This window comes from Cygnus atratus, chromosome 16 (assembly GCF_013377495.2).
Source record: "Cygnus atratus isolate AKBS03 ecotype Queensland, Australia chromosome 16, CAtr_DNAZoo_HiC_assembly, whole genome shotgun sequence".
Lineage (NCBI taxonomy): Eukaryota > Metazoa > Chordata > Aves > Anseriformes > Anatidae > Cygnus > Cygnus atratus.
Window position 1 is genome coordinate 11,449,518 of NC_066377.1, and position 27,487 is coordinate 11,477,004.

Here is a 27,487-nt window from a genome sequence, read left to right on the forward strand (position 1 = left end):
CCTTCTGTCCCTACAAATAATAATGGCAGAGCAACAGAAAGCTCTCTAATGTGCTCGCATTGTAATAAAGTAACCCCACTAGGAATAAAATCTAAAGCACTTACTGTGCCAGGTATTATGCTGATTTACCAAATTGCTGTTGAAAGTCAAGAAGAGTTGAGGATACGGTGATAAAACATCTGATCTAAAATCTGACTCTAAATTACCCTTCTGGCCAGCACAGTATTTTAGCCAGAAGAATTGTTATTCCCCTCATTTCTCTTCTTCAAAAAATCATCGTTCAAACCAATAATTTTGCAGTCCTCATGTATTGGAGTGAGGACTTGTCTGCACTTTGTGCTGTGTGATTAGCTACTAAAGGCAATGCTGAGACTGAAGAATAGAAACTTCCCTCTGCAGGGTGGGACATACAAAATGCAAACTGTGTGTAAGAAAAAGTCTCTCTTTGGAGCCATTCTGTCCTCAAAATGGAAGAAAAGATGCACCACGTCATGTTTGCTCGATGGGTGGAGACTTTCCATCCCCTCCTGGTAATTGTGCTGGGCAGAGGGCAGGCAAAGTTCAGCAGGTCCTGCCAATGAAGCTTATACCCTGCTCCTTGGACCTTGGCCACCTGTACTGCTCAGTGAGGACCCCATCGCCCCCAAGCCTGTGCCAGTGGGATGGGCCATGACATACAGGTGAACTCACCTGAACTTCCATATTCATGAAGCATGAGTATGTCTGTGACGAGCTGGAGGTGCTGAGCAGCCAGTGCTGGCTCTGGTGTACAACCTCTCACCACCAGCACTGCAGAGCAGCCCCAACCCCAATGGGACTTCTGGAGAATGGGGATACTGGCCATGGTGCAAAGCTGCCCTTGGTGGGAGGACAGGATCTCACCTGGCTTGGCACAAGTCTTCTACTACTGGCACGTGCCGCTGCTGTCAAGGGCCTGATATTTGTCAAATGAAGTCCTTTCCTTTGATCCTTCTTGCATAAAGTTTTCAGTATTGCTTGTCAGGACTGGTTTCCCTTCTGTTCAATCATCTTAATAATAATGGCATGGGGTGGGACATGGGGCACTGCGGGTGGGTGATCCCCATCCTGAGCGAGCTGTCCAGAGGCACAGCGTCTGCCTGGACGGCAGCCTTCGGGGCTGCATCTCTGCCCCCAAAGGGTTAACACCGCTAAGATCCTGCTGATCAGATTTGCTAAACTCCCCATTACATCCCACTGCGTTGCTAATTACGTCCTCATAAGCTAAAGTCAATTAGAGAGGTTTCTCCCTGCCTGCACTTCTTGACTTCAGTCTCCATCATCGGCCTTGGGCCTGGGAGCACCTGCCTGGGTCCTGCTTCCCCCCGTGGCCCTAGAAGAATCCAGTCCCAAAGCCATTTTGGAGCCTTCCGGTGACAAAAGTGGCACTTGCTGGCTGAAAGCAGGAGCTCTGCAGAGGCTCCTGCATGGGGAACGTGACCTGCGAGGAGCAATTGCAGCCGCCCAGGCACAAGGAGAAGGGGGGGGAGCTGATATCCTTCTTCAAATATGGAAAAAATTACTGCAACAAGGAAAGCAATAAATTCTCCCCGATGTTCAAATGTGAGGAATTTGCTTTGTAGGGAGAGAGATTTAGGTTAACTGCCTGGAATTGAAAGGTTTTTAGAGGGAGGTTAGGCACACAGGGAGGGTTTAGGAAGGGCTGACCCTGCCCTGAGGCACTAGAGGGGATCAGGTAGCTTCTCAAGAGCCAGCTACCATATTTTCTACTAAGGCTGGTCAAAAATGAAGGATTCAGACCAAGGAGAGGGTTCCCGGCCATGCCACTGCTGCCTGGCCAATGTGCCCATGGGGCTGGGTGAGCGGTGCCTGCACCCTGCCTGCCACCCGTGTCCCCTGCCAGCCACTGGACGTGTGCCTCCAGCCAGCCCCCGTTTGTGTGGCATTCAGCTCAGGGGTCTGGCACAAGGCAGTACTCTGGTGCTGGCCTCTCCCAGACCTTCTCCCGCGTCTGGCAGCAGCTTCCCTGTGATTTCGGCTTCTCTAAGCCGCTTAACTGCTGCATGAAAAATATTAAAGTTCAGAAACTCTCCTTGGAATATGTCCTATCTCCTGGCTGTGATAACTTAAGGTAGGTTTTCATCTTAATGTCCTGTTCTCCTCCCCCGTTTTAGTAATTGCATATGTGGAAGAAATCTCCTGGCTCTGATATTGCAGGGTAATTATCTGTTCACCGCAAGCTAGCTAGGCAGGGCCAGGATGCCATCGTGCACACTGCTCCCCAGGAAATTTTATTATGCTCCACGCTTCATTTTCAAATGGATCAAGATGACAGAGGTCAGAGGGGAGCTTCATGGTCCGAGGCTGGGCATCAGGGAGGAAAAGCCCCATGTTTACAGCTTCCTCCAGCAGCTCTGCTCATTGCCCACCTCCAGCACCCTGCGCTGTGCTGGGAGAGCCCTGATTTCACTGTGCTCGTGCCAAGGCTCGCTGTGCTTACACCAGCATGGTTAACAGGGCAAGGAGCGGGCACTTTTTTGCTTTGTACCTGCTCTTTAGAGAGCAGGAAGCGTGGGGTTAAACAAGTAGCTTCTCTAATGAAAGTTGATTCATAGAGTTACATCTTGATTTCACCTCTCCCTCTCATGCAGAGAAGGCAAATGCTCTCAGCAGAGAGGGCTGGCACTCGATGGCCTCGCAACGAAGCTGCCATGGCCTCAGAAGAGGCGGCTAACACAGACGTGGTGTCAGGCTGATTGCAGAAGTTTGTGACCCGCCTGGACCTCTGCGGGGTGCCGGGGGCTCGCCACCCCGTGTTGTGGCGCTGTTGCCTCCACCTCTCCCAGTGCCCCGAGGGGGGCCACAGGGCACGGCCTGCTCCCAAGGCCACTGCACCCCGCGCCACGTGAAGGCCTCACCCCTGCCGGGGAAGCTTTGGGGTGACAGATGGTGGGATTTTGGGGTGTTTTTGGTGTGTCAGCAGGGTGCAGGGTACACATCAACCATGGAACACAGCAGGACCCGCCCCCCCCCCCCCCCCCCCCCCCCCCCCCCCCCCCGTGTTCCATGTCCTGTCGGGTGGTCAGCAAGGGCACCTGGCACCACAGAGGGGACTTGCTGCACCAGGCACAGGGCACGGCGGCATTTTTGAAGAGTGTATAAAACCATTAGGTAATGAAAAAGACCATTTATCTCATCAAAAAAACCCTTAGCTCTGAAGGGTGAGCTCCCTCTGGATTATTAAAACGGTCTGAAGGCTTTAAAAAGTTATTTTAAGTCATTGGAGAACATAAATGTTAAAGCCACTTTCATCATAAACGGGTAACAGTGGGGATAATGGGATCTTAACTATGACATTTGGACCTAAATGAGACCTGATGCCCTGAACTGCGTGAGAAATGCAGCCATGCCGCAGCTTCCCGTTTTTCCATTTAAATGCACCCCTGCAGAAATTGGGCCTTATCTAAATGACAGCAACTTGTGTGCGAGTAACACCGTGAGGGGAGACTCTTACGGCCAAGGGTGCCTGTAAAAACGGGCTTAAAATGGTACATTAATTAATGGGTTTCCTCCAGGCAAGTGGTCTGAGGTGTGAAATTTCATGTCATGTTAGTTTTTATGCCAATCAAATATTCTATCCTTCTTATGTGTTCACTATGGCTTCCTAGGAAGAGATGGAACTGGGCTCCTGTGGGCATCTGGTGGTGGCCTCTGGGCAGCTCGGTGCCCCCATGTCCGCACAGACATCGCTGTTAATGCACAGGGCAATGAGCTGACGCTGAGACAGGGAGGTATCCTCTGCTGAGAGTGAAGCGGGCTTTTTCCAAGAAAACACGTGAAAAATGCATGTCTGTCAGCGTGGCTGCCATTGCTCAGCCATAATTTTTATTGCCGGGGTGGTCCCTGACATATTTAATTACGTACTGTTACCCAAAGCAAGGGGGGGGTGGAGAAAGCAAGTGAGGATGTGGTGGGAGAAGAGCAAGGGACGGGAGAGCTCAGGAGCACAAGGACAAGGCACGGGGCATTTTCGGGCTGCGTACCTTGGGCCATGTTGGCGAAAGCAGCCCCCAGAATAAGGAGAGACCGGTTCAGTTCTACTTTTCATATGTTTTATTATAAAGAAAGGTAAGATAAGCATTGTGAACCGAATGTGCCAGGTGCTGCGAATGCAGCACCTTCAAACAAAATAAAAAAAATTAAAAAAAAAAATGCACCTTATGAGAAACTGTAATTATGCTCTCTAATCTTTCATAAATAGACAAAAATCATTGTCAGCAATTTTTAAATAGATGGACATATGGCAGAAAAAATATAATAATGCCATAGAACATGGATATAAATTGTCCATTTCTTGCTGTACAAATAATAGAAACAAGTTTGGCAGGCTTTTTTTGTTGTTTTTGTTTTTTTTTATACACATCTCCCTTCTATGTATAACTAAAAAATGTGCTACAATTAATATAAAATGCTTTTACTATAAAGTAAACTACTAATTTTTTTTTCACAAAAAAATCTTAAAGATGTCTTTAGCACAGCTCTAAAACACTTAGTAAACTACTTACAACTATCCAACAAATTATATTTTCATGATCTTTTTCACATTTTTCCTCTCATATTTTGCCTTCTGCTCTCTCCCCCCACCTACCTAGGAATAGTTTTTATTTAATTTTTGTATTTTTTTTTGCCAGACATCCAAGGCCTTTGCATGTACAATATTCACACAAACTTCACATTTTTCTTGCACAAAGTTTAGTGCTGTTAGCAAGTCAAAAGAGTGCATCCTCCTACTGAGCTGGCCTAATGCTTGAGGACACCAGACCTGGGCTTATGCTGTGTCTAAAAGCAGTTCACTAGGAAAATAGTCTGTAGCTAAGCTGATGGCAAGCAGAAAAATGGTGTCCCCTTTTTTTTTGTTGGTTTTGTGTTTATTTATTTTTTTATATATATATATATTTTTGTTCTTCATGATTTATGAGGTTTTGGGCTTCCACGGAAAGTAGACTTTAGAGTTCACAAATAATCAGAGAAAACTGCTCTTGGAGCCTGGGAACGAAGCCAGCGACGAGGTGCAGTGGTTGCTGCTTGTCCGTAGGACTTGCTCAGTGCCTCTCCGCGTAGTCTGTAGGATAGACCCTCCCAAGTGTCCTTCATCTGAGCCCCCCCGAACAGGGATGGTGAGCCTTAGGTGAGGTAGAGCGCCTTGTCCCTTGGCAGCATGCTGTAAGAGAAAGGAGAGGCAGGAGGTGAGACAAGCTGGAAAATGGCCGGGAAGTCCCTTGGGAGAGCTGGCAGCCAGCAACAAGCACTTGCGTGGCTGTTGGCATGCTTGCTCTCAGCCCCACTAAGGCTTTTATGGCTCTCTGCGATGCAAAGCATCCAGTGGCTGGCACCTAGGGGCAGGTGTGCGGAGAGGAACCAAGCAGAAGGCACTTCGGAGTTTGAGTGTGCTGTAGTTTCAGTTCTTCCTGAATTGTAACAATAAGGGCTGAGACACCAGGTCATCTCCAGGGGGGAATTTTGGCTCTCGCTGGGCTGCAGGGAAGGGCCAAGTCTGGATTTCCCCGCAGAGCACACAGGTGTGACACTGGTACCAGCTCCACCATCATGCAGACTCAGTCTTCAGGCTCAGCCATGGGGGGTTAGGAAAGGTGCACTTGCTTTCGGATTAAATGTGTCGTTTTGATGCTGCACATGGAGTAGGGGGTTGCAAAAATGTGATTAAGGGTCTTATGCCTGAAGATGCCTGTGGGTGTCCAGGAGGATTTACAGAAGTCAGGTGGCTGAAGACTGTGGGAACAGGAGACATCACCTGCTCAACGCCCTGCTCCTCCTCTCCCAAAATAAGTACAACCAGAAAAATTAATAATCAGGAAGTAAGGGGAAAAAATGCTGTGAGACAGTAACACCAGCCAGTCTGTCCCTCAGTCTGCTGAAGGCAGCAGGAGGCAAAAGAAACCCATGGAAGACGAGTGTGCCCCTCTCCCTGGCTGAAGGACAATTTGGGCTTTGCTCTGATAACCATTTCATTTGAAAGGGTTGTATTGTCTGCACAGCTCTGATGGAAACATCGTTGGGGCCTTAAAAGTAGTGAAGGACATTACAGAGCTTTGGGAAATTCTGGTGTGGGTGTGATTGTGAGTGGAATAATGGGGAAAGAGCATACAACAAGGCAATGCTGTTGCTGATAGAGTGCAGCGCAGAAGAGTCTGCACTTTGTTAGTCTCCACATTTTATAATTTGCATTTAAAATGCAGAGCGTTCCCTACAGCACTCTGCAAAGATTTAATACCAGCGAGCAGCAGTGAGGTATTCCAATACTAAAACTTCATTAATTTTACAAAATATGCTACAGAACACTTCCCAGTTCATTACGGAGTATTACTATAAATAATTGAGTCCAAACTAAGTGGATTTGTGGGGTTTTGTCTTTGTCTTTTTACAGAGTTTGCTCACTTAGTTTCTGATTCAGAAACTTCCCCCACTTAGAGTGGATTGCTTCATCAGTAGCAGGAATTAGCACAGCTGTCAGCATCTGGATGAAGTGGCTGTACATGGCATCGTGCGTCTGGACAAGGCATACCTGGGAGCATCCCAGCTTCTAGCCCAAAAGAGTGGGAAGAGGGGAGAAAAGTTGCCCAATGACAATACATTTATAATGGCAGCGTCATGCAACAACACGCGGGTATGTTTTCAACAGCTCACTTAACTAGCAGGCCTAGGCTATGGATAAGGCGAAATTCACGGGGATTTCAGACGATACACAAAGATCAACACGGCCCCAAAGCAGGGCCATCTAGGAGCAGGTTTCTCAGCATCTTCAGATTAACACGGTGTCTGAATAACAGCATCCCTGAAACCTGGTGGATACAGTTACCTCTTGCAAACGAGAACAAGGACATAGGGAGATGACTCAAGTTCAGTGTTACCACCCCAAATCTAAATGGTAGGAGGCAAAATTGAATGAATCCTGAAGACAGCTTTGGTATGGAAAGAGCAGAAAAATGGTGAGGTGCCTTGAGGAATTAGGAAAGATTTGGAAGTAATTGCAAACCACGCTGCAACCTTGGTAGAGGTGAGCTAGATACCATGGAGAAAGTGACTGCAAAACACAGGTATTCGATGGGTGCCTGGGAAAGAGCAAGCACGAGAACAAGGTAGGGGAGATGGGGGACTGTATAAATATAGTTTGTGATACGATGGCAAAAAGTAATGAAATTGTATGCTGCAATTGCTTGTGGGAAGTGATAGTCATGTACTGAGTGGGAATGGAGAAATGCTGCCCATGACTTTGCTAGCAATCTAGGGTAGCTTGGGCTTAAGCCCAGAAAGAGCTAGGAAAATTGGATGGAAGTCAGTGAGCACAAACTCATTACGAACGGGGAGGGGATGGGCTAAGAAACATCTAAATCCCTCTCTAATACGGCTGATTTATGAATTAAGGAGTGCCTGCTCACAGGATCCTGGGATCTGAGGGGTGTAAGCGAAGAAGTATCATTTAATGGCATTTTAACTAGCACTGGCTGGCTGAAGAAAAGCTTCAGCAATTCTTCCTAAAAGGATTTACTAGATGGGGAGGGACAGAGAGAAAGCCAATCTCGTTAGCTTTTCAGAAGTTGTCTGGATGAAAAACACACAAGGAAATGCAAGACTGGGGGGTTTTACCCCAGCTAACCCAGTGCCGACATCACGGGAACTGAGGAAACACCAAGCTCATGGCACGGAGGTGAGGAGCAGCCCAAGGGCAACTTTGATCAGAGCTTGCAATTAGTGCAAAACTGGAGAAAGAGTACAGGCAGGAAGAAGATGTTGAGAGCCAGATAAACCTCTTTTCAGGACAAGCACAAACGGAGACACGGGGGCTGCAGTTCAGCAGTAAGAAGATGGTGGGTCCTACAGACACTGCAGGCAATGCAGCGCACGCACGTTGGTAGCAAACACAAGGGGCTGGCAGCATCAGGAGGTGGTGGCTCTGCTGATGCACCAGGCTTTACAATCAAATGGAAGAAGTCAGCTCTGGGAGCTGGGTTTCCAGCAGCTCGTATGTCTCTAGCCAGAGGAGATGGGCTCTTTCCTTAAGAGACTACAGCATTTTTTAGTGCACTAAGCGCTCTAGGCAGTACTGATCCATATGCATCTGAGTTCATTGCTATAACCTACTCTAATAATTATCTGGAAGTCTCTGCATAATCTGTCTGGTTTTAAAATGATTTTTTTTTCCAGGAAGCTGCGATAAACCCATGAAATTCGATATTTCTGCTGTGACAAAGACATGAAATGCATGAGCTTTGATCATGAATTGCATGGGCCCTCTGCTAACAACAGGGCGCTCTAGCCGCATGGCAAAGAGCTTGTTTTAGCAACACAAAACCCAGTCCTGCCTGCAACGTTAGCATTTCACCTGTGTCTGGGAGACGCTTCTGCTCAGCTCCTCTGCAAACTGGGACCCGTGTGCCACAACCCTCCAAGTGTTTTGCCCACAGGATCTAAAATTACATTTATCATCGAGTGTCAGATAGCTTCCTCTTGTTGGGTCGTCTGCAGAGCCATCAGTATGGACCACGCCAAATTCCCTGGCAGAGCCCAGAATAATCCCTGTAGCTGAGCACCCTCGGCAGGCAGACAGCAGACATATTCTAATGGCTTGGTGAGTTATTTATTTCCCTGAAAGAAATAAATGTCTGTACAGTCTGTGCCCAGCCCAGCCATTGTAAGTGCACTGCTGGCACAGGCGGGAGCTGTACTCTGAAAAGCCTGGGAGCTTGCTATTATCTCCAGTGAAAGCACTATGTTCCAGCACTTCAAGCAAATCAAACAATACTCAGAAGCTACTAAGCCTCCTTCCCTACCTGCTCTAGCAGCAAACCCCGTGCCTGTTTTACAGAGTACAAGAGCAGTCTCAAAACTATTACTGCTGAACCAAGAGCACCTGATCAGGCTGAGGTTGGAAATGGCTTTCACACCCTCGCTGCTCCCCAGCTTTGAGACAATCCTGATGTTTTTAATTATTGGGGAATTCAAGCAGCATTGAAAGGACCTTCCTGTTGGCACTTGTAGGCTGTAAGGGGAAAGATCTGCACAGATGTTGGTGGCCTTTCCTGCAAGGTGCAGAGGACCAGAGCATCATGCAGCTCTTGGGAGAAGCCTTTGAACCCTCTCATGGCTAAACCCTAGGGTGGATAAGGGACCTGCTGCTAGAGACAGCCAGAGATTGTGGCCTTGGCAATAACAGCAAACTCTTTAGAAGGAGAAGCACTTTGCTTACGGATGTGGCCAAATGCCCTCAAAGCCCACCATCTCTTGGTACTCACTGGGCAGCCACAGTGGAGCTCCTCAACAAGAGTTTAGTTCTCTCAAGCAAGCAGCAAAACCACAAACTGGCTGCTCTGGCTGCACACAGCAGCTGCTGCTGGCCAGCCCACACAATAATCTGGCAAGTAGTTCTAAAACACTCATTTGGGCATAATGCACCACTCACAGGACATGGATTTCTTTCACGTTCTTTGGGTGATGGCCATGCTGGACCCAATGCATGCAATAGGCTGGGCTTCCCTGCCCTGCTCTGAAAGGAAACGTGTCAAGCTCTCCCATTGCCAATGGGATGGAAACCCCCCAAAAAGAGAAAACCCCTAATGTCCAATGTTGAAATTATCCATGATTTCTTAGCTACCTGCTTCCACAGCATCACACCAGTGAGCCCACAGAGAAGAGGAAACCTTGAGCATCATTTACCGTAACGAGCCTAACCACCTGCTGTACGTTTGGGGGCAGATTCTCAACTGCTGCAAGCTGCCAGACTTCCAACAACTTACAACCACACTGTGTATCCTGTACTTTCTGGTTAAAAGATGCTGACCCATTTGGCTTGGAGGAGGCAGAAAAACCTCTGCAGAAATTGCTTCTGCAGCTCAGCGATGGCTCAACCACGCCCCAGTGGCTCTTCAAGCCCAGGGCTCAAGTGACTCTTGTCAGTCTATGGGAGGAAGGAAGCACCGTGACAAGGAGATGCAAACTGTGCCACACGACATTTTCCTCTTTTTATCACCCGTCCCTATTTGAACATCAGACGGCTGTATATTCACAGTTCAGATGACAGAAAGTACATGAGAGATGCCCCATTGTGTCTACTGGCCTGCAATGGTTGATCCCACACTCTCTGCTGGGGTAGTCGCTGTCCCACTCAGTGCTTCCTGGAGGATTTGATGCACCAGGCGAACGGGGTCCAACGCTGTTTTGAAACTCAGACGAAATATGCGAAAAGTCCTGCAGGGTGGAGGAAAGGAAGGGTTACACGAGCCCACAGAGGCAGAAGAAAACAAAGGAGAAAAGAAAATTGCACAGACATATTTGTGTGCCCCGAAAACGCTGCAGTGCAGGGTGCAGGAGCGCTTACATGGGGAAAGCAGCGGGTCCAACCCAGGACCTGAAACCCCATGGTGGGACTGAGCAGAACGTGAGATGCTGCAAGCAGGTGTCCACGCAGCCACGTCTGCCCTGCACCCCTCTGCCCAACTCTTGTTTTTTGGGTCCTCGAGGGGACGGTAAGTGGCTGCAGAAGCATGGCCAGGAAAGCCTTCACATCAGCATGCGGGCAATCAAACCCATTTTTCCACTCGAAGTGCAGCTCCCTTTGCAGTAATGCATTAGCCCCTCGTAATGTACAGTAACAAGGCAAAGAACATCCACACAAGCAATACTCTCTCCATCAGCTGTCACTGCTGGAAATTTAACAAGGGCTCTGTGGGGCTGTTTTATCTGAAAGCCAATCGCGATCCCGATTTTTTGGGGCCTGCTTAATTAGGCAATGCATATAAAAAAAGAGAATCATGGTAGTTACCTGACCAAGAATATGATTTTCTCCAAAATGTCCAAATTAGGAAAGCATGTCTTTTTTTTTTAACCATTTAAAATTTTATTAACAAAGATGTGGAATGAAGCTTCACAAAATGCTGCCCTCAGCAACAACAAACACCCCAATTAAAGTGATTATGAGGATCCCCTTTTATGCTCATATCTGCATGTGGGCTATCACTGAATTACAGAAGCCACGTTTGCTTATGTAGGCCCAAAGTAAAATCACCATGCTGCAGACGTTCCTTGGGATACCCCGAGCAGGTTGGGAATGAAAACCTGTTCTAGCATCTGATGTTCCCAAATATGTCATCTTTTTCTTACTGTCAAGGATAACTGTGCTTCCACATCCCTACTCTCCTTTTCCTTGCTTTCACTGCAATAGCTATTCCAAAATTAACAGTTTCTGTTTTCTCAAAGCTAGCTCCAAACTGAATGGGTCACATTATGTGAAAGAAAGCTTTGTTCATCACTAAAGTAGTGTGAATTTTGTGATATATAGCTAGTAAACACGTGAAACACAAATTATTCAACCATCTGGGTGAATAATACAGTTAAAAGTATCATCAAGTAAATGGTAGCAGCTGTGAATTCAGAGCATATGTCCTTCACTGTGAATAGTTGGTCCAGTTCATATTCCAGATGGAGAAACTCTGGAAACCACTCATCTCCCTCTCCATGTACTGGCATGTTCTCTATAAGGTAGAGGCAGTGGTTCTTACTACTGCCAGTTTTTCCTCCATATACATTTTCTTATTGGATTTAGAGAAGAGAAGCAGTGACGCCTCCATGTGGGCTGCCAGCCTGAGCTGGCCATGGCTAAGGGTGGTTTCCGTCGGTAGGTTTTATACCTTGTAGCCAGGTCCATGCGATTCGTGTCACTGCTGTGCTGTTAGGATTAGCATACGTGTAAGCATCCTCTTGGCTCTCTGCCACCACAGCAATGTTCTCCAATCGCTAGGCAACTTTTGGAAAAACACTCGTTTTCCGTCCTGCTAGTGACGTTCCCTCTACCTTTTTCTTCTTCCTCCTGGTGAACCCCACCTCTGTCGTTCTCCCACAACCTTTCAGCCCTCCCTTCTTTCAGCAGTGTCACTGGGGGGCTTCCTGCTGACCACCCAACCGACCGCTTCAGAAGACCATTGGTGAACCCCTCCCAAACAAAGCTGGGGGCCACGAGCCCCAGGAGCACCCACCAGGGGCATCTCCAACTCCTGCAGCTCCCCCCGTGGAACAAACCTCCCTCGCGTCAGTCGCACAGCCCTGCAACCTGCGGGGTGCTTGCACTCCTCGGTGGCGCTTTTAAAAACAAGCCCCCCAAAATGTGACCTGGAGGACCTCCAAGGTGACAGAGCCAGGAGAGGACTCCCCTGCCGGTCATACCAGAGGGGACAACATCTGCACCCAACACCCCCAAACCACGCAGGGACCGACCGACCCCACGCAGCGAAGGGAACCGCTCCTCCTCTTAGTCAAGCGCATCGCCGGCCGAGCACTCACCTGCTGCCCGGGAGGCGAGGAGTTCATGGGGGGCTGTACCTGTAGTGCCATGGGGGGGGACAGGAGGGGCTGCTGGGGGACCTGCTGCATGCTGAGGGGCTGGCTGAGGAGGGAGCTCTGCGGGTGGTGCAAGGAGAGCTGCTGGTGGAGGGGAGGGCTGATCTGGAAGGCGGGCGGCGGGGAGGCACTGATGCTGGGCAGCATGGGCTTGGAGGGCAGGGTCCGGGGCAGGCTGGGGTGGGGGTGGCCGCGGTAGCTCTGCAGGTCCGACGGGGACAGGAAGGAGCCCAGGCCGGGGTAGGGCGACGAAGCCTGCGGGGGCATCGGGTACATGGGCTGCTTGGGCGGGATCATCTTGGAAGGTGGGTTGGGCTGGGCGCTTTTCGTCTCCCCCTGGTCGGCAGAACTCTGTGGGAAAACAGACCGCAGGCGGGTGAGGGAGGAAGGAAGCGTGGTTATCCGTCCCCGGGCGCCTCTCCTTCCCGGACAGGCCACAAGCACCAGGGCAGGAGCGCAGTTTGCAGAGACGTCCACCTGGACCCTGTGCTGACTGTGCTGCTGAGCCCCACTCCCATCCCACCCAGCCAGCACGTGCATCTCCAGCGCTGGGGCTAGCGAGGGGGCAGCAGGCTGGGCCTGGCACCCAAACCTCTGAAATTAATCTCCAGAAACTCCACCATACATTCGGCAGAGCCTGGAGCACAGGAGAGGCATCAACCAGCACAGAGGCAAGCTGCCTGTCCACAGCTCACCGCATAGGTCCAAACAGGTGGGTGAGAAAATCGCTTTTGCTTCCCGTAAAGCACAAATGGGACTGTAAAAATTCTGCTTGCTTAATCTCGAGCATTCCTGCAGCCCTGTGGGCCTATAACACACAACACAATGGTGGCCTCATTTCTGCAGGAAAAAGAGAAGAACGACGGGACATTTTCTGTCTCGGACAATGAGGTTTTTGTCCGGCGATGGGCTCTGTAACAGTCCTCCAGATCCTTTCTCACCCAGCAGCAGGGAACACACAGTGCTGTTTTACTCAAAATATAGTTGCTCTTCTGCCAAAAAATTGGTTATTGGAGAGATGGGGAAGAAAGTGAAATCATGGAGTGTGGTGACTCCATGCCCTCCATGCCACCTGCCCCATGCTGATGCTACACACGTTCAAAGCAAGACCCTTATAGGTTACCAGAGGGACTAAGAAGAGCTTTTAAACCCCCAATTAGCCCTTTCCATGCCCATTTTAGACATCTGTCGTTGCTGTTGATCTGTTCACAAGTTAATGGTGATAGTGCTCTTGTCTGTGCAAAAGCCTTGAGCCTTTCCAGCCCACCACCAGCCGCATGCATCCTGCAGATGAGGGATTTGGGACATCCCATTATCTCCTGTGGCAGCTGCATGTGATTTTTAAGTACTGAGGCTGTGGTACAGTACCAAGCACAGACAGTACATACAGTACAGCACACCGAAGGAGCAGGAACCGGACAAGTCATCAAGATGCTCCAGTCCTGCTCTGCCACCCACAACGCCCAGTGCGCACCAGCACTGCCCAGAGCATGTCCCAGTGCTGTGCCAGGAGCTGTGGGCGTGCTGGAAACCCTGCAAAGGCCCTGTGGGGCTGTGTGCCTGTGTTTGGCCAAACAACACAAATGGACCAAGAGACGGACCAAGTCACCAGAGATGTCCAGAGATGGACTAAGACACCACAAGACAGCCGGCAGCAGCCCAGTACCGCCAGGAGCTGGCTGAGTGCAGGAGATGGGGCATGACCCCAGTGGAGGTGGCCCCATCACCCCAGGTCTGGCCTCCTTCCCCGCCTATCTCAGTGCCAAGGGGGCAGCTGAAGGTGTGGGCAGCAAGGAGAAGCGGGTCTGTGGGGTGGCAGCCACACAAGCTACCAAGCTGCTGGCACGACCATCTCGGTGGGCCTTTGGAGATCATGCTCCAGTTGAGAGGGGGACCTTCACGGTCCCCTTGCCTTTTTCTGTGCCCGTCCTCAGTCCTGGCACTGAGGTGGGAACAGGCAGCAGACACATACCTTGGAGACCAGGCTGGCCCGGTATGCGGCCAGGGCTTTCAGATACTCCTTCTTCGCCGCTTCTGTTTTCCTCTTATATGCCTGAAAGGACCAGACAACAAAGAATTGTTAATCAAGCAGCACAGGCTGCTGCTGGGCTTGGCTGTACCCTGCCTGCTCTGCCGGACCCCCTCCCACCGATGGGGATGGGGCTTTGAATCACATGCATGAAAACCTCAGTTCTGCCAGAGAGGAATTTACCCCAAATCAAGCAAATAAAGCCCTGGGAGGCTGTTACAGGGAGAAACCACTGAATTCAGTTCCTGATAGGAACTGGAGGAGACTGCGATCCAGGCTCTTGGAAAAACAAGACAAGAGTCCAAATCCCCAAATTATAACTTAAAAAATAGCGAGACATTCAGAAATCCTACACTACTGCCTCGTTTCCCTGGCTTTCCCGTTACTGAGCCAAGAGCTCCCACTCTGCAGCTCTTCTCTGCAGCCCTGGCAGCTGGGAAGTCCTTTCCCTGGCATATCAAAGTCGAGATTTTTGCCTAATCTTATGACTCGAGGAGCTGGGGCTTTCAGAGAAACAGTAAGTATCAGGAGGGTTTGCTACCCTAAGAAAAGAAAAAGCTTTGTAAGAGTGGATTAGTGTTTATTCTCCCCTCTCCACCCTGCAGCTTCACAGGGCTGGTCTCCTTTCTGCCCTGAGTTCAGCTCCCCTTGCAGGGAAGTATAACAGCACAATCCAGGCAGGATGACTCCCTGTGTGGGAAAAGAGATTAAACTGAGCAAGCAAGAAGAATGTTTTAAAATGGAATAAAAAAGGATAAGCGAAAGGAAGAAACTCCCAAGTAAAATATCCATCAGCCCTCTCCTCCACTGGAAACTCAAAGCGGCACAAATGAAGGTAATTTCAATTAGAAGAGCTTTGCATACATTTAATTCTGCTCTAAAAACAACATCAGCTTTGAACAGTCAATGCGCTGAAGCTTGGTGGGGAAATTGAGCTTTTTTCCACAGCAAATGTCCTGAGGATGGGGGAGGTTGGGAACAAATACTTAAAAATCGCTCTGGGGAAGCCTGATTGCTTGCTCCTCTCACCTGGTGTCTGGGTGCCCGGTCCCCGAATGTCCCAGCCCTGAGCATCCCGGCCCTGAGCATCGGTGCTGCTGCCCCGGGGCGATGCTGGGAGGTGACGGATTTGGGGTGATTCCTGCTGACTTTAAAAAAAAAGGGTGGTGCCGCTGGAATTCAAGCAAGGAAGCAAAAATGCTGCAGCAGACCAGTGCTTTCACAAAACCGGTTTGGTTGTGCAAATTTAGCAGAATTTCCTCTTCTGTTTGGGAGCTTGACTCAGCATTGTTTTCATGTTGTGCTTTTGTAGTTCCCGTGCCACCTGCCATGACAGCGCCCGAAACTCCCTTCTAATAGAAAATAACCTCCGAACAGAAAAAAGCAGTTCCAGCAGCTGAGATATCCAGTTACTTGAATTTCAATTTAAAATCAGTACAGATAAATTCTATTAAAAATTGATTGAAAACCTTATTTTCACTGCTAAATCTGAGTGAATCCTTCAATGAAACATTTTGCCTGGACACACTGGAGGTCTCAGACGGTAATTTTCTGAAACCGAGCGTTTTCCTAAGTTTGTCTTTGGCTTTATGGTATTCGGCAAGTATTACATTAGGTCCATTCAGAACAAAATTACATTTTGAAATGTCAGCCTGAAGAAGAGTTTGCCTGTGAAAAGCAACTATTTCTTCAAACTGTATCAGTTACCCTAATAAAGGCCATTACCTCCCCCTACAGCCCTTGCCTCCGTAGCCCATCGCAGTAACTCCAGAGCTGCTGCTCCAGCATTTACTGTAAAACAGAGACGTGGGGTTTCCATCAGCTCTGCTTCCAACAGATGCTCGTAACTGCAGTATCTGATGCCTGCACAATGAAATATGAATTCCTGCATCTCGGCCTGATATAACGATGGGTGTTGATGAATTGAAAACATTTTTATTTTTTTTCCTCTGTAATAGCAAAATACCATCAGTGTGGTTTTTTTTTTCTTTTTTCTTGAGGATGGAGGAAACCAAAGTACTCATAGCTACACGGACATAAATTTGATTATTAGGAAGATTTGTCTGGAGAAAAGCTTCAATTTATGGCTGTGGACAGGGAGAGGGCAGGTCAGTTAGACTTCCTTAACCTAAATGCAAATAAATGACTAACTAACCAATTCGGTGCCTATCTTCATCTCAGCCACTTGTTCTTTTGTGCTTTTTTCTCACTCTTCACCTGTCCTTGTCTTCCCTAGCAGGTTGGGGCTGCACTGTGCTTGTATCTGCAGAGACGTGCGTGGCTGACCTCCAGGCCAGCTCCTGCCCCAGCCCTGGCCACGAGCCTGGTCCAGGGAAGGGCAAGAGGAGGGCAAGCCCACGCTATGCCCATGGATGCTCTCCCACACCCCGCTATTTCCACCTCAGGAGTGTTCCTGGGTCTTCACCTGGTCGGTGACCGTCCCTGTGCTGGGTCTCCTGTGGTGCTGCAAGAGGGGACATCATTTTTGCACCCACACGCTGCTCCATCGTGGGCATTTAACAGCAAAGACGCAGCCTGCCGCGACAGCCCCGAACACAACTTCTCACCAATCCTCTGTGTAAAAGCAGCTTCAGCGCAGTATTTATAACCTTTAAAATTTTAATTTAAACATTGACAAAACCATGTTACTTTCTAATTAAATCCCATTTTCTCCCAGGGATTTTAATTTCCAAGTAATTTATCAGATTTAAGGATCCTCAAAACATTTTGCATGTTTTCCTTTCTAACCTGCCATGCCCGCTGATTTATTTTTCTTATTTGCTAGCAGGAGGATTCATTAGTCATTAAGCAAGTGGGTGGGTTGAGGGGGGGAGAAGCAGAAATGGTTAGTGATTATGAAAACAAAAAATCAGAGCTGTAAGAAGCATATGTTGGGATCGTAATCCTGACACCTCTGTGTCTCAGCAAAGCAGCTAGTAATTGTACCGTAATGAAATGTTCTTGTTTGATAACCAGTTAATTAGAGAAGACAATTATTCCAAACCCTGCTGACGCCCACGAGCGGCTCAGTGTCGTGCAGGCAGTGACAGCAGTAGCTGCTGTAAGTAACCTCTGCATCCCAGCCACTGAATGGCAACGCTGCTTTCCAAGCTGGACAAGAGCGGAAGGGACCCCGGCTCTTCCCCGAACCCCTCTTCCTACTCCGTGCAGGGGATTGCCTTCATTTTGCAGCAGCAAGGTCCGCGGAGCCCCGGTGAAAAGCCCTCTGCTGCATTCCTAGCTGGAGTTTGGGGCATTTTATTTCCAAAAAGAGACAGAGACCACCAGGAGAGAAGAGCTGAAAAGTGCACAAAGGTCACCAGAGCAGTGCTGGAGGACTTCGTTTACTTAGACAGAAGACCAGGAGGAGCCTCCAAATGTGACGCTGCGAAGAAGGAGGCAGGGAACCATCCTCTGCATCGAGTGCAGATAGGAAAAGAGGCAATAAGTTTAAGCTGTAGCAAGGGAAATGTTGGCTAAGCAGGACGAGAGTGTTCCTAACAGGAAGGATAATTAAGCACTGGAAGAGATTGCCTGGGGAGATGTGTAATCTCCACCACTGAAGGTTTAAGGGCGGATTAGGCACATATCCATCAAGAATGGCTTAAGAAGAGATGATCCTGACTTCAGGCAGCAGTGTGGTCTGGCTGACCTCTTAAGTCTCTCCTTGCTCTCCTTTCTATGACTCCATGACTTTTTTCCTCCCAGATGTATACATTTGGATCTTATTCTGCGTGTAAATCTGGAGGGTTTTTTCTTGTAACTGTTATAGACTTTCCATGAAAGTCTCTCTTTGGATCACTAGAACTTATGGTTTACTTACAATGACAGCTCGAAAGCACTTCCTCCCTGCCTGGCAGTGTCCACCACACCACCCATTTGCTTTGCATGCAGCCTCCACACGGCCATCAGAAATGCATACAGCAGGTATAGCCATGCCACCCTCCTATCCCCCCCAGCTCTTCCTCACCTCCCTGCACCCCCCTCCGTGTCCCTCCTGCCATCTCCTGGGGACAGCTTAATCCGTCCTCCCCCAAACCACATTTTTTTGGGTGTAAATCTCAGCATATCTCCTTCTGTCTAACAGCTATACCCTGGATTGCTAAAGCCTGAGGCCACCAAGCTTGGACATGGGAAGCACCTGGTGCCCACCACAAGGTGGTGTTTAAGCAGTGCTCCACGTCCCCAGGCTCTCCCAGCTACAGGATCCAACATCCCTGAGGACACCTCCCTGCAAGACTCTCGCTATGGGAACAATTCTGGTGGTTCAGGAGAGCTCCTCCAGTACGCTGGTGGAGTTACAGTGCCGTGGAGCAGTCCTCTGGAGAATGAATGGATAGACACATATTCAAGCAGAAATTACCACAGATTGAAGTGTCCTGAAAAAAATCATTCTTTCTTTTTCTCTGCCTTGACTCCGTTGTGCCGTCTGGGTGTAAGTCAGCTATTGCTCCAGGACAACCCAGTGAAGACTCCAAAACGAAGCAGAGGAGGTGACAGATCCAACCGCTACCCTCTGAGGAGGATGAAAAGCTGACAACACCCATCTTCCACAGCTCTGATTTTGCTGCCCAAGAATAGAAGTCACACTCTTGGAGCTGCTTTTAACATCTTCCCGATCATTATCCGGATCTCCACCAGAACTCTCAACATTGTGCTTGGGATCGGTGCTTTCGCCCTTCTCTGGTACACGGCTTTCCTTGACACTCAGAAGAAGCCGAAACCTCCTTGCAACTCCTGGTCCAACCACTATGCTCTTCCAGCCCTGTAGCAATGCTGGAAGTGGGATGTTTGCTGGCCACGGTTGCACACAGATCCCACTGGATGTCTGCTCTGTGATGGCTCTGCCTTAGTACAGCTTTCCAGCTGGCCCTGCACTTGTCTGTCCTGCTGCAGCTATGGGCAGAGTGTCCTGCCACCAGGTGATGTATCAGGTTCAACGAGCAGATGGATCTGATTAGATGGGTGATCTACTATTTTCTGCCGAGTGATTCATTTTTCTGTTGGGTAATTTACCCCTGGAGTGTGCATGCTGTATTATTCTCCAGGCTATGCATTTGTATGGGAAAATCTTGTATGCGGTTTTGCCTTACTGGACTGGTCCTGGCGAAGCAGGGCCACCATGAGCTCACACCCATCACTGGTACTTTGTGTCCCTGGTGGGTCCCCAGAGCCATAGTCCCACTTGAAGAAGCTATGTCTGGCCTTGCTTTGCTCACTTTGGGTGACTTAACCTGGGGCTCTCGCAGCAGATTGCTCAGGAGCTTCTTAATGCCTCTACTCTGAGCTTCCAGGATCTAGGGAAACACTGACCCAATGTGCTGCTGGATTTCCTAATGAAACGCCTGTAGGTTTTTAAGAGAAAGCAGCAGAGACACCTGCAACTTCCACTTCTAGTCATCTTCCCCATGCTGCATCACCAGGATGCTCCTCACCGACCTCCTTTTCCCCCAAAAACATAGCGGGCAACGGGAAAGTGATCAACCGGAGGGCAGGCGGCCCCGAGGCAGCAGGAGCGGGCTTCCTGGAGTGAGCTGCAATTAGAAATCCATCTCATCCCCATCGGATCAGGCAGCCCTCTCCAACCGCTCCGGACAGCGCTGCCAGCACCAGCTGACGTCCACTCCCAAAACAAACGGCAGGGGCCGGGAGCTGCGGGTGGATTACGACGGCAGGTACCCTCCCGGCGATAACGGCTGAATTAGCATTTTGCTCTTCACTGTAGTCTAAGCTATCTCTCCAGGAACAGCTGCTAAACTATTTGCAAGTTCAAAGAGTACGTATTAATATTTTTTTTTCCTCAAGTCACATTCTTCAGATTCCCATGTAAGCTCCTTAGAAAGGGCCACGCCAGCTGTTGAAGAATGCAGATTACAACGTCCTGCTAATGTGGCGCCGCAGATATTTGTGGGTATTGTTATTTATGGCTGCTAGGCACATGCGGCCACGCTGGAAGGGGTTAAAGTGGGGAAGAAAACCGCCACTTGCCGAACAGGTGTCCTTGAGCGGTACCCAAGGACACGGAGATTGCTAATCCTGTATTCCACAGCATGATCAAATCACCAGGCAACAGATATAAATAAAAAAAGGCAGGAAATAAGGAAATTTAGATACAAGTGTGTCAGAGGGAAAATGAAGATTCATTGTGAAGAGGCTGAGAGGAGAAGAAGAAGGAACAAAATGACAAAGGCACAAATGATAAACCAGTAAGAACGACAGAAAAGAGAAGAAAAAAAAAAGCCCCTCTGTGAAATACATGTCTGTGACAGCAGCAGCCAAATCAAAGATGCTCCTAGATTATATGGTTTCTTGCATAATATGCATTCTGGTTCCCGCTCAGTGTTTGTCTTTCAGCTCGTGCACAGAGAAAAAAAAAACATATCTGAAATGGGACGTGAGCAACCTTTATTTTGCTTGTTTCATCAGGAGGAGAAAGCAAATTTGCTTTGTGGGAGCAGCAGCACCTGCTCAATGGCAAATAAATAGCTACAGCTTTGATATTACAGTGCATATAATCATTAGCAGCCCAAACGGCAGGGGATTAACCCTCTGCATGCCGGCCTGAGCTCTCTGGCACACGGGTGGCATCCCAGTTCCCTTTGCAGAAATGGTGGAAATTAGGTTTATTGTGCCCCCTCCCTGTGCTGCCTGCTGTCTCCCGATCAGGAAATGCCGTGCTCACTGGGAAGTGGAAAATGAGGTTCATAAACCTCATCTGAAGCAGAAACTGCAGCGGTGAAAGCAATTGCTGATGAACTGCACAGTGGGGCTGGGGTCTGCACATTGGCTGCCCAGAGATGTGGTGCAGCATCCTCAGCCCCAACATCTCCCTGAATTTTGGGGTGTGAGGGATCCAAGCCCAGGAACAGTCCAGCCCCAGATTTCCTCCTTTAGGCTCAAATTCACCCTCCTTTCTCACAGCAGGGCGAGGGAAGCTTTCTTTAACTGAAATCTTGGTCAGACCTGAGGGAGGACACGCGGGTTTGGCCCCTCTTGTCTGCTCTGCCATCGCTGTGTTGGCTTTTCCCCGGCTTGTCTTCTGCACTGCTTTCTGCAGTGAGGATATGAAGATATTCTGAAAGGTCCCGGGCTGATTTTGGCCAGTGATGCCATCACTGCCGAGCTGTCCTGCTCGGTCACCGTCCCCTACCCAGAGGTGCCAAGGGAGCGCTTGGCACAGACCGCTTGCCTTCATCATGCCTGTGTGCATCACGCCCCGCTGTCCTTGGGAGAAAGGACACACTGGATTATGTTTTCAAGACATTTTGCTAGTGTTTTTTTATTTACTTCCCTTTTTGCTTTTCATCTTTCCATTGTGTTGCCTTATGAATCTAAACAAACTTGACGGGGGCTGCTGGCATGAGAAAGCCACCAGGGACTAAGGGAACTCTTCTCCAGGCAGAGGCTGGAGGCGTGAACGTGCCCCATCCCACGAGGCAAAGCCGCAGAGCATCCCCCCGGCCAGGGAGGCAGCGGGGCTGGGAGGGAAGTGCACAGCTGGAGACAAAGGCAGGAAGTTAATATTTAAGCATCCAGACAAGGAACAAATGACTTAATTAAATCAATTACAGAGGGAGAAATGGAGCCACTTAGAAAGCGCGTGTAAAGAGACAGTGAAGCTGCTGCTATCTCATAAAGCAGAAGAAGCGAGAGTTAGCGGGGAAGATAAACGGACTGGTTTAATCCCCGCTGTTAATTAAGAGCCGAACATTTGCACTGTGCTGAGTCAGGGTTGCCCCAGCACTTCCATTAGATAAACCACACTCACAGCCGAGCTCAGCGCCCGATCTACAGAGATATCTCTAGCCAGATGGAGTGAGGGAGAGGCAGACTGGGATGCTGGGAGGGAGGAAAGCAGGAGAAAGAGGAGATGGAGAAGCTGGGGCAGGTTTCTCCATGCTCCTGAACCCATCCTTGCAACAAAGCCCGAAGCCAGCCCCTGCCTTACAGTGTGCTCGGGCTGTGGGACCAGTCCCTGGGGGGCAGCAGGACCAGGCCCTGGGGGGGCAGCCTCATGGCCCAGGGGACAGCTGACACCCCAGGGGATGGTCCCATGCCTTCGGTCAACACGCTTGGGGGCTGGAAAGGAGGCCTGGATGGCCAGAGGGCTTCTGAGGGCTTGCAGCAGGAGGTGCACGAGGTAAAGGCAGGATCAGGAAAGCGTCAAAGCAACACGTTGCCCACCATGCAGACCCCCAATGAATCGGCAAAATGGCTGGCATCCTGGCATTCGATTTGCTCTTATGGTGCGGGATGGAAAGCAAGGCTATGTCCTAGCAGCACAACGCCCATTGAAATAATTTTTCCCTCCCTGTTGCTCCCACCCCAAACGCAGCTGCTCCAAGTCCTGGTCGTGGATACCCAGCGGGGGACGGAGCCAGACTTTAAGGGCTCAGCGCTGGAGGATTGTCAGCTGAGGCGTGTTTGGGCTCAGAGACGTATTGCACACAGTGTCAGCCCTCACTCTGCCTGATAAAAAGCCGCATGTGCTATGGAAAGTGTTCCCTGGGGTTTTCTCAACAGGCACAGAGCAATTACAGTCTTTAGTAACCGACTCGGCATCCGCAAAGCGGTTGCACCAGGGCCTAGACGCCTCCTTGCGAGCAGCCTGAACACGGCTGACAGCCCTTGGGCCGGAGTTTCCCCTGCAAGGCCCCTTCAGAGGTCTCCTCTCCGAGCTTTTGAAGCTTAAACATTCAATTTCAGGCCAGTGATGTACACACTTAGTTTTTCACCACTTTGCAGTCACTCCTCTTAAGCAAATAGGCAAATACAAAACCATCTCCCATCCAAGGCTAGAAGAAGCTCATGGCAGAGCAAGACCACAGAGGTTTTTACTAAGAGTGTTCTCACGGAGAACAACTCGTTGTCAGAAAGATTTGTGCTTCCCCATGTAACAACAGGGATTTTCCTACAGGAGGGACAGAGATGAAGCACTTAGCGCATCCTACCAGGGCCCCTGGCTATGCTCTGAATGGGCCTGGGGTGATGCTGACCCTCTACCATGGAAAACCACATTAACAGCTGAAAGAAAAACACTCAAAAGATAACTCACTTGTTTTTGTTCTTCTCCCAAACTGTCCCACATTGATGCAACAATTTTCGATACGTCTCCAAAGGTAGCATTGGGGTTTTGCCCTTTGATAGCAGCTTGCGTGTCTCTGAAAAACAGGGCGTAAGCTGACACAGGCTTCTGGGGCTCATTGGGATCCTTCTTTTTCTTCTTCTTTTGGCTTTTGGGCTTTTTGCCCAGGTCTGTCGATGGTCTTTTCTCTCCAGTGACCTGCAAAACCAAGACAGTCCCTTAGCGGGCAGCTGAGCGCTGTCTGACACAGGTGATGGGGACGAGGCAGGGAAGGGGCAGGGGAGGGCTCCCAGCATGGTGAGGATGCTCTGGGGTCTCTTCTGCCCCCAGGGAGCCTCCCTCTGATGCTGGGGCTTGCCCAATGCTTAGCCTCAGCCACCTCCCTCCCTGGCATCTCAAGATCCCTCCTTCCATCCTCTTGCAGGACCTCTCTGAACACACTGCTTCCCAGGCAGATCCCTTTATTCCTGAACTTCCCCAAACTCAGCTTCCACCCCACCCAACAATCCCCCTTTGCAAGCTGCTTTTGACTTTCCTCGCCAGTGACTTGGCTGCCCCATGCTCGAGGCAGGAGGGGTGCAACCCACCCAGCAGCACCAGCAACGCACATATTCTCTCCCCTCCCCCCCCCCCCCCCAAATTGTTTCATCCTGCTAATGCTGAAGTACTCCTATCCATGAAAAAGCTACAATAGTGAAACTATTTTGATCTCATCCATCAGGTGCCCCTCGTTATTACAGCCTGCCTGGATGCAGCCGGGTGGCAGTGAGGCTGCGCCTGTGCTCAGCACCAGCTGGGTGCTGGGACCAAGGGGAGCAGGACACAGCACCGGGGGCGAAACACCGAGGTGCAAACAGGGATGTCACCAGAGAAAGCAGCACAGGAATGAGGTCCTACTGCTCAGCCTCTGCCAAGATGCCCCGGGCAGCCTGTTGGATACACGGGACTGCAGAAGCCTTGGAGTGCAAAGGAGAAGACCCCTGGGCAGTGCTTGGCCACTCGCCAAAGGTCTCGAGGCATTAACTGTGCTCAGCGAAAGCTCAGACCCCAGGGAAGCGTTACTGTCCTTGTTTTGGAGTGCAGAAGAATGAATACACCAGAGGTGAAACACGGCAGAGGATAAAACCATCAGCTGCCAGCTGGCGGCTGCGGTCTCAATCTCTGCTTGGCGGGTGCCCACGACATGCTAGCACCCCCACCTGCAATCACCACCATGCTCAGCACCGACCGAAGGAGCTTCAGCTCTATCAGCTGCACAGGGCAATTCTACCACTTAGGAAGTTGCCCAGTCTATCACTCAGGGGTTTAAAAAAATAAAATGAAATAAAATAAAATAAAACAATTGACACCTGAACACCAAGATACTGTGAAAACTGCACCTCCTGGTGAGTGTTGGGAGCAAAAGGGCTTTGCTCCTGATGGATTTGCTGATTTGATTGCAAGCACTGGAGTGCTTGGATTTAAGAGGCTTCGTTTCAGCTGGCACGGGCCAGCACGGGGAGGAAAGGGCAGCTGCACTCGTGTTCTCCACACAGCAGCTCTTGACTGGTCATTAAGTTCAGTATCAGTGCAGTGACATTTATCAATGAGACAGTGACCATTAGTGAACGAGCAGAGAGACCAAAAAAAATGCATTTAATTTAAAATTGTCCAATTGGGCTTGAATGGGAGGCCTGGAGGTGAAAGGCCACCTTATTAGGAGGAAAAAAATTCATAACAGGGCTTAAGTCCATTAGCGAGCAAGATGGTATTTTAACTAACTGCGATCCCGCTCGATTCACTCAAGTGTCGTGGGGGGACCTGTTCTCCTCACAGTCGGTGGCCAGGCGAAGGAGCCAGCAACAGTCGTGATACAACAGCCACGACGATGGTTTTCCAATCAGTCCTGCTCCGGCAGCACCAAAGAGCAAACAACATTCGTGGAAAACCGAAGGACGATGCCTGCAAGGGTGCGCAGAGCTGGCACTTCTTGTCCCTAGGCTGGCCTGGAGTTCGCAGAGCTGGGCAGGACTCTGCTTGGTTTTCCTGGAGTTTCCCAGGTGTGATGCAGCATGGGATGAGACCACAGTCCCTGCAGAACGTGCCTGAGGACCCTGAGCTGTATTCGTGTCCCGGAGCGACTGCATCCCCTATGGGGTGAGCCGCACTCAGACCGACCACGAAGGCTCATGCAGCGGGATGGAATCACAGCATCATTAGGGTTGGAAAAGACCTCCAAGATCATCTCCTAAAATCTCAGGCTCCCTGACTCTGAGGACCTGCTGGACCTGAACCACCCTCTGGCGTCAGACTCATTTCTTTAACGTGTGGCTTTCTTGTCCACAAGATTGATTTCTGCTCATTAGACATCGTTTTGATGACTTGCTGTACAAGGACCATTAATGGCCATACAAACAACGACCGACGGGTCCCTCTGAATGTTTCCAACAGCTGTGTATATAGAGAAGGCAAACAGAAACCTGCAGGGCACACAGAGGTTCTGCTGCTGTCTTTACATTTCTGTTCTTCCTCCATCAAATACATCCCTCTTGTTTCACCTATCTTGCTGGGCATTTCACAGGGCGGAAAACTGAGGGGACACGCATTTAAGATCATAAAAAAAATTCAAATTGCTGCACGTTGTCATAATTTGGACATTTCCATACTCCTCCTACCCCAACGTGCATCAGTGGCTCCGTGGGAACATGAGGTCCAACCACCAAAGCCACGTCCTCGCCAGTGACTCCTGTGGCACCCGGCTGCCAGGGGGAGAGCTGAGGGATGCTGGAAGAGGCAGGGAGAGAACCTGGTGTGTAACTAAGATGAAAACTCATTTCCCACTGGCAGGAAAGATTTAATCTCTGCGATAATTGCCTGGAGCTGTGTGATATGGGCTCCGAGAGATGGCAGGCCATGGTGTCCAGTGGCACAACACATCCCCCAGCATCCTCCTGATGTGCAGTCAGAGGGTTCAAAGAACTCCGCCTGTTTCCAACCACCTGTATCAGGTCTTGTTACAGTTTTAGTCCACCAAAGCTCAGTTTTGGCATCCACACCTGCACTCTGCTGTGAAATGCCCTGAAGGGAAAGTGCCAATGGATGAAAAACTGTATGAATGGTGAGAAGAACTTTGCCTGGATTTCCATGGAAAAGCATTTTCTCTTTTTGCTCATTCCTAGCCTTTTTCTGGTTTTCCAGTCTCTGCACAGTTTGTGGCTCTGGTTATACATTCAAATCCTGCCACTAACAGGTATTTTTAGGGGATGAGGTTACAGTGTCAGTGTTGCTGGTGTCATCCTTGGATCAGCACCTTCCAGGAGAAGCTTTTCCCTGAGAGGCTCTGATTAAAGTCCCTCAGGGAGCCCCAGGTTGACCTGCAGGCACGGAGACTGCAGCACGTTGAGGCATCACCCCTGTGATTGTTGCAATTTGTCCCCAGCAGATAACAGATGGAAGACTTACAGAAGACAGCAGGAAGAGTTTGCTTTGCTGGGGCATTTTGAGAAAGATGGACAATAACCGAGGTATCCCATAAGCCCTGGGAAAGCCTTGGGCTTCCTGATGCTATGCTCAGCAGCAGTTTTGTTGGGAGACTCTGTGCCACTAAGACATTGCTAAATAACTAAAACTCCACCTGGGTGAACTAAAAGGCAGGAGACTTTTCCTCTGTTACTTATGATTTCTGTTTCAATCCATAGCAGGCCACGTCCAGCAAGCCCAGTAAAATCCCACCCTACATCACTTTTGTTCCTTGTTTTAATCTCCTCTACCTGTCACCAGAAACCTAGTTTTGTGCCAATAAATTTGCAGAGCCTTGCACTGACCTTGCCTTGCTTGTAAAACCCTCACTGAGCACACAGCTGCTCGATGCACCTGGCCAGCCTCGCAGAGAAAAGCCCAGCTCCCCCTGCCAATGCTGCTGCATGCACCCCCCAGGCACAAACACCAACCTCCTGCACCTCACCCTAGTCCAGAAACAATTTTCCCATCCTTGGGAAAGTCTTTCC

At 49.7% G+C, this 27,487-nt stretch overlaps 1 protein-coding gene across 1 annotated transcript in view; it reads right to left on the bottom strand.

Moving 5' to 3' along the window:
• Positions 1-5,163: 5,163 nt before the first annotated feature.
• The window catches only part of TOX2 (TOX high mobility group box family member 2), a 129,659-nt gene continuing 107,335 nt past the window's right edge, over positions 5,164-27,487 (bottom strand). Inside the window, exons 5-9 of the mRNA XM_035548221.1 lie at positions 23,472-23,699; positions 14,360-14,440; positions 12,331-12,738; positions 10,112-10,242; positions 5,164-5,200 (exon numbers count right to left, since the gene is read on the bottom strand). Coding sequence (XP_035404114.1) covers positions 5,164-5,200; positions 10,112-10,242; positions 12,331-12,738; positions 14,360-14,440; positions 23,472-23,699 — 885 coding nt within the window. The remainder of the gene's footprint in view (positions 5,201-10,111; positions 10,243-12,330; positions 12,739-14,359; positions 14,441-23,471; positions 23,700-27,487) is intronic.